Raw genomic sequence first — 12318 nt, 5'->3', positions numbered from 1 at the left:
TATATATATATATATATATATATATATATATACTGCCACCCCTAAAAAATCCCTGCCCCCCTCTTGCCACCCCATAAATATTTTTCTAGATCCGCCCCTGATTAAAGTTATTTGTTTGCAGACTTCAGTGTGAACGCTTCGGTCAGGCGCTGTGCCGTCGTGGTTCTGTGTAAACGCTCTGCCGCCTGAGGCTTCCTGGCTTGGCAGACGGAGCTGATTTGTGAAACTTTACTCACGTCTGCCTTTGATTTCTGGGACGATCTCTCCAGAACATCATCACAGGACAGGTCCGAGTCCTCGGAAAAGCTCAGGTTCCTCCGAGTCTTGAAGTCTGTCCAACGCAGAGAGAAGAAAACATGAACCTCCAGGATACAAACCTTCAGAAACACTGGACTTCTGAACGTGGATCTGACCTGAGCTTTTCCCCAGAGGTGACGTCCTCTTCTTCCCCGAGTCCTGGGTGGTGGAGCTGGACGACGGCGTGCTCGGACACGACTTGTTGTCCTTCTTCTTCTTGTCCTTTTTGTATCCAGAGAACACGGCCTTCCAGAGCGACTTATGTTTGGGCGGCGTCTCCTCGGCGCCAGAGTGCCGGCTGCCGTCGTTTTTGGCTTTCTTCTCCTTCTTGTTCTTGCGGGGTGAGAAGAGGGAGCTCCGCTTCTTGCTCTTGCCCGTTGACGATCCCTCTGACGACGCCACTGAGCTGTCCAGACTCTTGTTGCTGCTGAAGAAACGCTCAGGAACAGACTCTTTCTTCGACTCCAGCGCCTTCACGGCCGACGTTTTGGGAGATCCGGGTGACTTTTTGGCCTTTCCAGCTGAATCCGGAGTGGCGCTCCAGGCCAGCTTAGGGGAGTCGCTCCTGTTTGGGTCGGACTCTTTCATTTTGTTCAGCTGCTTGGCCATGGCGTCTTTGAGAGCTTGGCTCTTCACAGACTTCTCTCTTGCTCTGATTCTCTCCTCTGCGATCTCCTTGGCCTCTGGGGAAAACCGAGTGGCCCTCTGGGATTTGGAAACTGGGATTACTGGGATGTTCGGCTTTCCGTTCTCCATGGCTAACGCCAGGTGCAGCGGTGGCTTGATGGCGGGCGGCGCCTGACTCTTGTTCTGGCTCGTTTCTGCCGTGCGCTCATCGTACGTCTCCTCCACATCGTCGGCAAAAGGAATCTCCTCAACCGTCTCCACAAACGATTTCCTCACCTCAGCCGGCCGAGGCTGCTTCTTCTTCTCCCTCATTATCACCACCGGGGCGGTCTGTGGCGCCGCCTCAGGGGACGACGGCTTCCTGGGCGCGGGGACGGGACTCAGCTGCGTCCTGGGCGCAGGAACCGGAGCGTCGGCTGGAAGCTTTTCCGTTCCGTTGCTCCAAGACGCCTGATGTCTCTTCTGCCTGAGCACTGCCGGAGACTGGTTGGCGGGAACGGGCGGTGGCGGACTGGAGGGCGGGGTGAGCAGGGTGGAGTCCGACGTGCGGCAGCTGTCGCCGTTCGCCGTTAGGTTTGTGTCGCTCTTGGCCGCAGCGGGAGCGATCGGCGTGATGACTTGACCCTCCAGGGTGATGTTGAGTCTGCGAATGACGGTGCGGCCGGTGAACGCCGGCTTCGGCTCCCCGGTGGACAGCGGCTTCACGGGGGTCGGGTCCGGTATCGGGGTCTTCTCCAGGATTTTACTGCTGCGATCTAAAGGAGAGAGGCCGAGGCTCTTCCGGATCTCTGCACTCTTCAGCCAGAACTCCTCGATGATGTCTGACTTTTTCGAGGCGTTTTCCTCGATGGAGGAGTCGGCGGACCTGAGCGGCTCGGGCGTTGAGCTGACGGGCTGCGTCCTGACGGGGGAGTCAGAGGTCAGAGGTGAGGAGGCTTCCTGGCAGGGCAAAGGCTGGGCGCAGATCGGGGAAAGGGGGTTTCCTGTCAGGGGGCAGATGGAGCGGTGGGGGAAGACCGGGGATTTAGGCGCGCGTGTCTCCGGGAGCGAGATGGGCTGGGAGCGAATCGGGGAGCCGAGCGGCGACTTGACGGGCGACTGGTCAGCTGGCTTCAGCGGAGAGGCGGCGGGCGAGACAGGAGGGGAAGAGGCGGAGGGGAGCGTGACGGTAGGAACGGGAGACGGGATGGGAGCGGAAAATGAAACGGATGAAGGGCTGATTTGGCTCCTGACAGCCGGGGGCACAGCTGTCTTCTCTTCCTCCGGTAAGAAGGGATCCGGGAAGAAACGGATGCCGGGAGATTTCACCTGCAGGAGCAGGGAACGTTAGAGTTCCTGAAAAAAACATAATTTTAACGTTGTGTAAGTAGAATTTCTTACCGGGCTGACAGGCTCAGCCGGCGGCTTGAGGGGAGAAAGAACGACGTCGTCCTTCAGCAGTGAGCTGGAGCTGGCTGGGTCTAAAGTCACAGCAAGAATGAAACCCATCATCCATTACCTCCACACAAATAAACTATTTTAACTGGATGGAGCTAACAGACACAAAAGCAGCTCATAACTTTAAAACAAAAGGAAAACAATGTTTTATAGGCGTTTATTTACAAATAGAAATCTGCGTTCAGCCCCATTTACTCTGAAAACCCTGAAAAAACCCCCTGATGAAATCACCTAGCTAGCATCCCCCAAACAGTGAAAAATACAGAAAAGCTTCAGTGATGTATAATACTTCTGTAAAATATCTCCTAAAATACCAGCTTGACTGAACAGCTTGTGTTTTGTACCAAAACTCGAGTCTCTCCCCAGACTTTCTGTGTCCTGGTTTTCCTCTGGAGGAGCTTCGTTTTGCTCCGACTGCTGCAGCCGAGCCTCAGCTTCTGCATCCGAAGGAATGTCATCTGGACAAACGGAGTTACATGAAATCACTGAGGAGAATGAAATACTGACTGAATTTATCTGACCAATCACATTCAACAGGGAGGCTGCTGTGAAGGAACAAACTCAACTTTTACTGCAGCTTATGTAGAATAAGTTGGGAAACTTTTCATGTTTCTGTGATTATTTGCACAGATATCTCTGCGACAGACTGGCGACCTGTCCAGGGTGACCCGGCCTCTGGGTCACCAGCACCCCTCCTGACCCCAGTAGGGACAAGGATGTACAGAAAATGGATGGATGGATGGCAGATATTCACATATGCAGAATAAAAGGACATCTAAATGTTTTCTCACTGTCTTACAAAAAAAACATTTTTATTCTGTCAAGAATGTAACTATCTGGTTTCTACTGTATCTTCATGCTTTTGCTCAACAAGCAATAATATTATAATACATAACCTTCTTTTTATAATTCTGATATATGAAGAACAGATGAATGTTTGATTCTCTTTACCTTGGTCCAGCTCCGTGCCGGGCTCCATGTCCGGACTGTCAGCTTCAGCTTCCAGCTCTTCATCCTCACACGGTTCTGGTATGAAACCAAAACGGAGAGAAATGAATAACCTGGCCGCTGCAGACTGTCTGAGGTCAATAATGGGTGAGAACTTTTTCCAATTCCCTGACAGCCTAAGAGTCTGAATCAACTTTTCTCTGAAAGTTTGTTGCTCCAAAGATATTGGGATCAATTTGAACAAAACAAACAAAAAAAAAACTTAAAAAAATAAATGAATAAATCATTGAAAAATCATGAATAGGTTTCAAAGCCAGAATCCATTTAACTCCATTCGGCACTAGGAAACTGATGTGCTACAGAAAGGTTTAGTGCACAGATGACAGTAATGGTCTGTCATCTGTAATACATGAACAAAAGAAAACCAGAGTGAACTTAGTGATGAAGATGCATGCAGACGTCCATTATGTTTGATCCAAGCAGAAGCAGAAACTAAACTGTTAAAAAGCAGCAGATTACAGGAAAAGCTGCTTTCCCCAAACAAACCTGAAGCAAGAAAACAAAAAATAAGCATTTCATGCAATAATTCAGTCCAACCACTCCTCCAGTCATCACTAAACTAAGTCTGTTCACATGAATGCGTGGATGCACAGGAAAGGAAAGAGTCGTTGTAGCGAGTCTGATCTGACTGAACTGTGCATCAGTACGGCGACTTTTTCAGTCATTCATGCAGATTAAAGGAAACTTCACCAGTTTCACACCAATAAGTTATGCATGTTCAAGAGGAGTTAGTCTGCAAATACCTGAACCATCACAGCTATGTCTGATAGAAATAAATCCTGCATAAGTAAACATACAGAGGCTCTGCAAAAATATTCATATCCCTCAAACTTCACATTGTGTCACTCAAACTTTCATGAATTTTATTGGGATGCTATGAGACAGACTAACTTTTAACAGGGCTCCAGCTAATGGATGTTTTACTAACAAATTATCCTGACAATAAGTTAGATTAAAAAATTAACACATTCAGCAGATTTTTTCATTTGACCACTTAAGCCTTTTTTATACAATATTAAAGATACATTAAGATATGCAAATAAACTAATAATTCAGTTCCTTTGTAAATAAGGAAATAAACATTTTATTACCTGAACTTCAATAGCAGCGCTCCTTTAGTGAACTCTTGATCAGGCGGAGCAACAGATGCACCAAAAAATCCTTCTAACATCAAACATGAACAGCTCAGCGCTTTCTGCTGGACTGAACATCAACACAGAGCAGCGATGATCTAAAGGTTGTTTTTTCTCCTAACCAGTTAATAATTATACAGCAAAAGGTGCTTAAGAGGAGATTTCCCAAAATTTAAACCAGGTGAAGCTAAAACTGCCACTCTGGGTAGAACAGATTTACAGATGAAGGCTTTTCATTTTAAATGCAGAAACTGTATTTTATTATTGCTCTGACTGTGTTGTTCTTTCAGAAAACTATCTGTATACTCCAGTTAATAATTATTTGATTACTGAATTAGTTAATGATTACTCCAATAATCAATTCATCACTATTAACATGTATATTAATGTATAAACATCTGTTCATCAAATCCCAGTAAAATCCTTGTTGTTTGTTGTAATGTAACAAAATGTGACGAAGCTGAACACATCTGTAGACATCGGAAACGTTTCCAGAGCTCAGCAGCTCATTCTGTGAAATAAACGCACATGAAGCCAGAGAAAGCTTGTTTCTAGAAGGCAACGGGTGAAATGAGAAGCTTGGTGAGAAACAGATGCTGGTCTGATGGCTGGCTGCGGTGCTGCAGGCTGCATGCATGCTCATGAGCTTTTCTGCATGCTGCAGGGAAAGGCCAGCCGACAGACGGATAAAAACACAAATCCCCGTTCAGGTCTGTGCTACCTCCAGACAACGACTCCAACCAGACCCTCACTGCCTCGTGTCGGGTGGATGTGTGGGCGGGAGCTACGCTCAAACCAGAAGAACAACAGAAAGATGGCGGGGGAAATAACGGCAAAGCAATTAGACACATGGGAAAAGAACCGAGCAGAACACAACAGAACAAAGCAGAACCAAAAATATCAACGGAACAGATGGGGGGGTTACATGGTGCACTGGGACGAGGCTGGAGAACGTTACACAGCAACTCTGGATGAAACATGAAAAAGGCTCAACACAAAATTAAACATTCCAGAAAAAAACATAAAACAAAATCAGAGATGGTTAAAAATAGCAGGTGGGTTAGTGGAGGGCGGACCCCCCCCGTCACACACAGATGTTCAAACAGAACCGCCACGATGAGATCAGATCCTCAACATGTCCGGACGACGGCGCCTCCGGGCGGGTTACCTGTGGAGGGGGGCAGAGTGGGCTCAGAACCCACCGGGCCGTCCGGGTCAGAACCCCGCCGCGCTCTCGCCAAACTCGGAATGGCGCTGGGATCCACCGGCTGGAGGAGCTGCTGGAGCTGTATGTTCCTGGCTAAACGTTTGTCGTGTTTTTCAGTAACGAGACGCACGATTGGACAGGAAGGCGAACAAGAGGAAAAACAAGGAAAAAGGAGGGAAAACAGACAAGAAATGAAAAGAGAGAAAAGGAAGAAAGAGTCACTGAGTGGGCAGAACGATCTCCGAATGGAAGAGTTACAGGAAGTCTGCATGCATTCATACGCTGCAAAAACACTAAAAAATAAGAAAATTACGAGTTAAAAAGAAATGCACGTTTGTTGAATACACAGCAATGCTGCCAACCAATAACAAATCATAACAGCAGCGCCTGAGGAATCTGTGGAGTTTATTAGATTAATAATAAAAATAAATAAAAATAAAAATAGGCTTTAATAAGCAGGTTAAATGGTCTGCAGTAGGCATGGGCCGGTCTGAGTCAAAATCTTATGGATTCACCAAAAAAGGTCAAACCAAATGTAATTAGTTGATTTATCAAAGGAAAACCAACAATTATTCCCACTGGTGCTAAAATATTATGACACAGTGACGTTTAAACCTGTGAGAAAACGGCTGCAGTCAGGCGTTGTTGAGGCTTTTTGAAATGATTGATTTTTTAGCATTATATTATTGAGTAAAATCAGCTCAAACTTGTCTACAGCTCTTCTTTTCTGCTTAACTGCAATAAAGTCTAAATTACAGATGTGTGTTTACAGCCATTTGTGCTGAAAGAGGCAATAAATCAGTAAAAGTGATATTTCAGAGTTTAAAGTATTATGCATTTTCCAGGCATGTAGTCTCATTTTTTAGCACAGTAACTATGTGAGCTTCAGTTGTTATGGAAATACTGCAAATATCAAAACAACTTACAGGAAGTCTGACTTTGCAACAAAGCCTGAAATTGGTCTCTGTCTCTTTAAGAACAGCTTAAGACATATCGTTTGTAGCCAACTGCTGTTTTAAAACAGCTGCTCATCAAGTTGCTAAAGGGAGTTTTCCTGTCTGAGTGACAAAAAGGTTGTGAATTTTTCTTTCAGCCAGCTGAGCTGCTGTGCGCAGTAACACGTGGGGAAGAGGCTGTGCTGCATTACGACCCTCTCAGGTGTCTCTGCTACAGTTCTGACAGAAAGTTTTAGCGGTTCTGATGCTGTTAACCGACCCATGCCTAGTTTTTAATTTTACAGAAATGGAAAAACTTCAACCAACAAACCACGACAAAAACAAAAACACAGCAACAGAAACGGAGCTCCTAGAGTAGAGAAGCTTAGAAACTGAAATCAGCCAGAGTTATGTCAGCTTTCTGCAAACGCCACCGCAAGCACTTCTGTTGCTACCTTTGAATTTACCAACATCCTCTTCATCAGTGAGGTGCTTCTCCAGCCACAGACCTGACTGCAGCTCTCTGTCCCAGGGGCAGTAATCCCCCTCTGACAGCAGGGGGAGACAAACACCCAAAACAGTACACATACACACATAGGATGAGGATGAGGAGGAGGAAGGGTGAAGACAAAGTAATAGGATAAGGACAGTGATGAAGGCGACATTTAAACAAAACACTTCTTTTGACAAACAGCAGGTGGAGCTGTGGGTTGTCTTGACAACAGTGTGAACAGGATGTAAACATACATAAAAATAGGATTAGACTAGAAAAAACGACCAAATAATAAAAAAAAAATCACCATCACTGGATTCTTCCTCATCTTCCTCCTCGCCCTCCTCCTCCTCCTCTTCTTCCTCGTCTTCCTCCACGTCTCCATCCCTGCTGGCAGCATCAGCCAGAGCTTCGTCCTCCAGCTCACCGCCTCGCAGTTTGGCGTGGAGCTCCACGGCCTCCTTCCAGGGAACGCCGCCGAGGTCCGACGGGCTGGCCGGCTGCTCCTCTGCCTCCGCCTCTTCCTCCTGCTCATCCTCTTCCTCCATGTCAGACTCAGAGCTACTGTTAAGAAAATAAAGAAGCAAAGCACAAAAATTACAAACCAAAACAAAAGAAAAGGAGAATTCATCAATAACAATATCACGATAGACAATTGATAGACGGTACATCTGATAGAATATTCAATATAAAGAATATTCACTGAACCCAACAGCATTCTGGGAGATGTAGGCAGAGGACAGGATTTATCTGCTCAACCTCTCATTAAGCGAGGTGGGTGGCATCAACTAACTCAGTCTTCGGTTGCCTAGCAACAACCTAACTTGTGCAGGACTCAGTTTCATGTTCCGCCCTCATGCCTCATAACTGCTTAAAAATAAAAAACAACGGCATCGAGTGAAAACTGTGGATAAAACAGAAAGTAAATGTCAACAGTGTGTCAGTATTTCAGGTATTTTAAACAAAAAAAACTAATCAATAATTATCAATATTAATAGTTATCAACATCAACTGATATTAAATGCTTATATTAGTTTTTCCTGTGCAGAGAGAGTGGAGTTCAGATTACGTTTGTAAGAAACCGGAGACTATCCCCACAGAGAAACAGAGAAGGAAATGATGTTCAAACTGCAGAAACCTAAAATTCACAGCGTATAAAAAAGACATAAATGGCTTTAAAACAGCGTGAATTAACGCTTTCGTTCACAGGATCTGACCTGGAGCCCAAGTCGACGTCGGTGGCCTTGTCCAGCACGCTGCTCAGGTTGTGCTCGGCCAGCGTCTCCTCCGGCACCTCCTCCAGCTCCTCCTCCCGCTGCAGGGACAGGCGGTAGTTCTCCAGCTCGATCCGCTCCGGGGTTCCACGGAGACGTTTGGCCATGCTGGGCTCCTGCACGCCGTTGACCTCCGGTGCTGCGGCCCGGCGTTAAACGCAGACCCCAGGGTGGAAACGAGCCGGAGGAAGAAAAAGAGCAAAAAATACACGGCTGAGAATCGACTGGATGCAGGAGAGGAGTTCAGGCGCCATGCAGGACCGACTCCATGCTGGACCTGTTTCCAGCAGAGCTGCAACTAACAACATTCTGGTAACTGATTAATCTATTGATTATTCTAATGACTAATCAATGAATCAGAGTTAAAAAATGGCACATTGATTTTTCATCTAACTCCTTATGCCTTTTTTAAACTTTAGAAATATGAGAAATAAATAATTCAATTCCTCTTAAATAAGAAGAAAATGTTTTATTGATTAAAATTCAATAACAGCATTCCTTTATTAAATCTGAACTGAGTGAAACTAAAACTGGAGTTTTGCCTAAAACATATTTACAAACAAAAACATTTTTATTTTAAATTCAGAATGAATTCCTGTACAGTTTTATTTTAACTACTCCCCTGAACATGTTTTTTTTTTCAGTAAATGGCCTTTTTCAGACTGAATATTCCAGTTAACGATTAATAAATTACCAAATTAGTTGACGATTATCTCAATAACCAATTAATCATGAATAACTGGACTAATCATTTCAGTCCTGGTCTCCAGGTTTTTTACACCTGATCTCCATTCAAGCAGTTCACACCAACGTTAGGACAAACCGACAAGGACACACCAATTTCGCTTTTGAATTTATTGGATTAGATTATATTCCTACAGCAAACAATAAAAACAAACATGTAATCTTATGTTATGCTACAGTTTCATACACAAGGCTGGTGCCTTTCCTTAATCCCATCCTGAAAAGCAAACCTTAAAACTGTTCAGATCACACAAAGTGTGAGTGAATTCTGAACTAAAACAAGATTTTGATGCCTCCAATCATTATGTGGGATTACAACCCAATCAACTGAGAATCCAGGAAATGGTGCAACACAAAGAGTCTTTCATATTAAATCCCTCATTATCCGTTTTCTGACCATCTCTGATTTTGTTGTATTTCAGGGTTTTTTTCCTGGGATGTTTAATTTTGTGTTGAGCCTTGTACTAAGTTTATTCATTGTTGGTTACTTGTTTAATTCTTACAATCATTAACATCAAATTAATTTATTTTAAGTAAATATTACTAAAATTAAACTATTGCCAATAAACTGGAATTATTTTCATATTCCTCTTTTATCTGGTTTTAATTTTTATTGTGTTACATTGAAAAAGACTTAAGAAACACTTCATCACTAAATGAATCAAATTTCCCCAATAATTTCATATGGAGAAGTGAATATAAATAATTGACTGTTAGTCAGGAAATTCCTGTTTTTCTGGGGTAAAAATATCTGGTCACAAAAGATTCCATTTCTGTGCAGAACTCTTCAAAAGGGGAAAGACAAGAGAACATGTTCAAACAGGGGAGATGTGCTGATCTTCAGAAATCAGGAAATGGCTAAAATAAATACAAATGTTTAGCAAATATTGCACTTCATACAACATGTAAATACTATTCAGGTAAATTATAGCCCATCGTTTTAGGAACAAAACTGCTGATATACAGACATTAATAAAATATTTTAGCTTTTTTACGGACGGGGCACCAAATATGGCTGCAGCTCAGGGCCAACATCCTTCTAAACCCGGCCCTGACCAGGGGTCAAAATAACCCAAGGACTTTGTTTTCAAATGATGTGAATAAAATATAACAACTGATGTAAAATATCTTACACTCTAAGCTATATCTAAACGACTTAAGATAATAATTTGTAATACGTTATTATACCATAATGCAGCTACTTTAAAGGTTAAATGTCATGAGTTCTTTATATCTGAACACCAATATTAAACTAAACTACCATTTTTATTGTTATTTTATTTACAAGCACTTTACGTTATCTAAATGTACCTAAAATGTAAAAAAAAATCAGTTTTTATCCATTTATATATATAAACAATGCTTGATAACTTTCAATAGTTTAAACTTTAAGAAGCAAGTAAATAATCAAACATTTAAATTAATCCTTTAATTATGATAAAACGCATAGCACAAAGTTTGCACAAACCTGAACGATATTTTTGTTTATATTCTGTATATTTTCAGCAAAGTGTCCATTATTTAGCTGCATCTAGTCCTATTTAACATGCAGAAATGTTGTGCTGCACTGAGAAAAAACAAAGCTTTGAAACGAGAACAGAGGGATAAAAATCAGCCAATCAGAGGGCACAGCTTCCAGCACTAATAAAGCCTCCAGTTTTAAGATGCTCCAGTAGGAGGGGGGAAAGGTAAAGCTCACAAAGCACTGATACAGGCACTTCATTACAGCACGGTGGGTAAAGTTTAGGTGCAGAACAGCTTACAGAGAAAAGAGAAGATCACACAGCAGGCATGAAAGGAAACACATCACACAAGGAGGAGGTAGAGCTAAAAAAAGAGCAGTCACAGGCTAGTAAAAGGTTACAAACACCAAACAGGGACTCTTGGCTTGGATCTTCATACAAACAGGCAGGAAACCACAAGCAGCTGATAGTTGAAGAGCTGATCAGCAGGAATCCTGATCAGCTCATCTGAATTTCTAAGCCAAGAGAAAAAGATTCATGATGCGCCATTCAACTCTACGATTTTACTGCAAGACCTCTACCTAACTTCCTCTGCCAATTACAAATCCTAAATTGGCAAAAGGAGACATGGGTGATGCGTCTTCAGGAATAAATTAACCAGAAAAAAAAGACCAACATGAACACATCCAGTTCTGTTAGTAATCCTTAAATCTACGAAATCTCCCTTAAATTAGTGAGCAGAGACTAAAACAGAGTGAGATCAAATCAAAAGGAGGTTTCATGCTAGAGGAGGTTCAGAAGGACGTTGACAGTGAAACAGCAGAAGAGGTAGATGCAGTAGGTGCAAAGGAAGGGAGAATCTAAGGGGTTGAGCGCCACCTGGTGACAAGTCCAGGACAGGGAGCGGCGGAGGGCGCGCAGAGGGACTCCCACCCCCACGGCCAGACGGCGGGACACAGCCACCACATCTACAGAGGAAAATCTGGTACCTGAGGGCGGGATCTCGGCCGAGGGAGCCGCCGCCGCCGCCCTGCTGGGGCCGTCCACGGTCTGAATCGGAGTTAGGGGCGTCTGGTTTTCCTGCGATCCAGAAAACGTGCGATTGCTCAAACCACATTGCAACAACTGTCTGATTTTGTAAGGAAGACGCATTAATCTGCGTAAAAAAAATAAATAAATAAATAGAGGCACCTTAGCTGAGACTGGAGCAGGAGAAGGAGAAGGAGCCGGCCTCTTCCTCTGGGCGTAACCAGACAGCCGGTAACAGTAGTGAGGCTTGCAGTAAAATTTCCCTGGAAGAAAAAAAGAAAAACAGAACAGAAAATATAATCAAATGAAACAGAATCATCCAGAAGGTGGAGTGTGTGTGCAAATTAAAATAAAAGAGAAGCGTCTTTGTGTTTCAGCTCAGACCCTCAGTGGGCAGAAATCCCACAGAAAACAGTGAGAAACAGCTACTCTGTCTCACCCAACAATCTGCTGCCTGTCCGTCTGAACAATGGGAACCTTAGAGCGAGAAGGTCTGCGGTCACAGGGCCGGCAGGTTCAGGGCGAGAGCACACTCTGCAAACCCTGACAAACTACAAATGTCCTCATTTATCATTGTTAAAAGTTAGATTAAAGAAAAAGTGTCAGCACACTTGCTATAATTCCAGAGTTCATTGAACAATTCAACTGAAAAATAACTATTAGACGGAAAA

General features: G+C 43.8%; 1 protein-coding gene across 2 annotated transcripts in view; it reads right to left on the bottom strand.

Annotated features, from left to right (window-relative positions):
- mical3a (microtubule associated monooxygenase, calponin and LIM domain containing 3a) overlaps positions 1 to 12318 on the bottom strand; it is a 98874-nt gene that overhangs the window by 22003 nt on the left and 64553 nt on the right. For both annotated transcript variants that reach the window (XM_016672044.1, XM_016672042.1), the window contains exons 28-39: positions 11810 to 11910; positions 11608 to 11698; positions 8355 to 8550; positions 7445 to 7701; positions 7100 to 7192; positions 5671 to 5802; positions 5224 to 5286; positions 3313 to 3387; positions 2706 to 2819; positions 2305 to 2384; positions 414 to 2232; positions 237 to 331 (exon numbers count right to left, since the gene is read on the bottom strand). In XM_016672044.1, coding sequence (XP_016527530.1) covers positions 237 to 331; positions 414 to 2232; positions 2305 to 2384; positions 2706 to 2819; positions 3313 to 3387; positions 5224 to 5286; positions 5671 to 5802; positions 7100 to 7192; positions 7445 to 7701; positions 8355 to 8550; positions 11608 to 11698; positions 11810 to 11910 — 3116 coding nt within the window. The remainder of the gene's footprint in view (positions 1 to 236; positions 332 to 413; positions 2233 to 2304; positions 2385 to 2705; positions 2820 to 3312; positions 3388 to 5223; positions 5287 to 5670; positions 5803 to 7099; positions 7193 to 7444; positions 7702 to 8354; positions 8551 to 11607; positions 11699 to 11809; positions 11911 to 12318) is intronic.

The sequence above is a fragment of the Poecilia formosa genome, unplaced genomic scaffold (assembly GCF_000485575.1).
Source record: "Poecilia formosa unplaced genomic scaffold, Poecilia_formosa-5.1.2 Scaffold55, whole genome shotgun sequence".
Lineage (NCBI taxonomy): Eukaryota > Metazoa > Chordata > Actinopteri > Cyprinodontiformes > Poeciliidae > Poecilia > Poecilia formosa.
The sequence above is the reverse complement of the archived record's forward strand: the minus strand, read 5'-3'. Positions and strand labels throughout refer to the sequence as shown.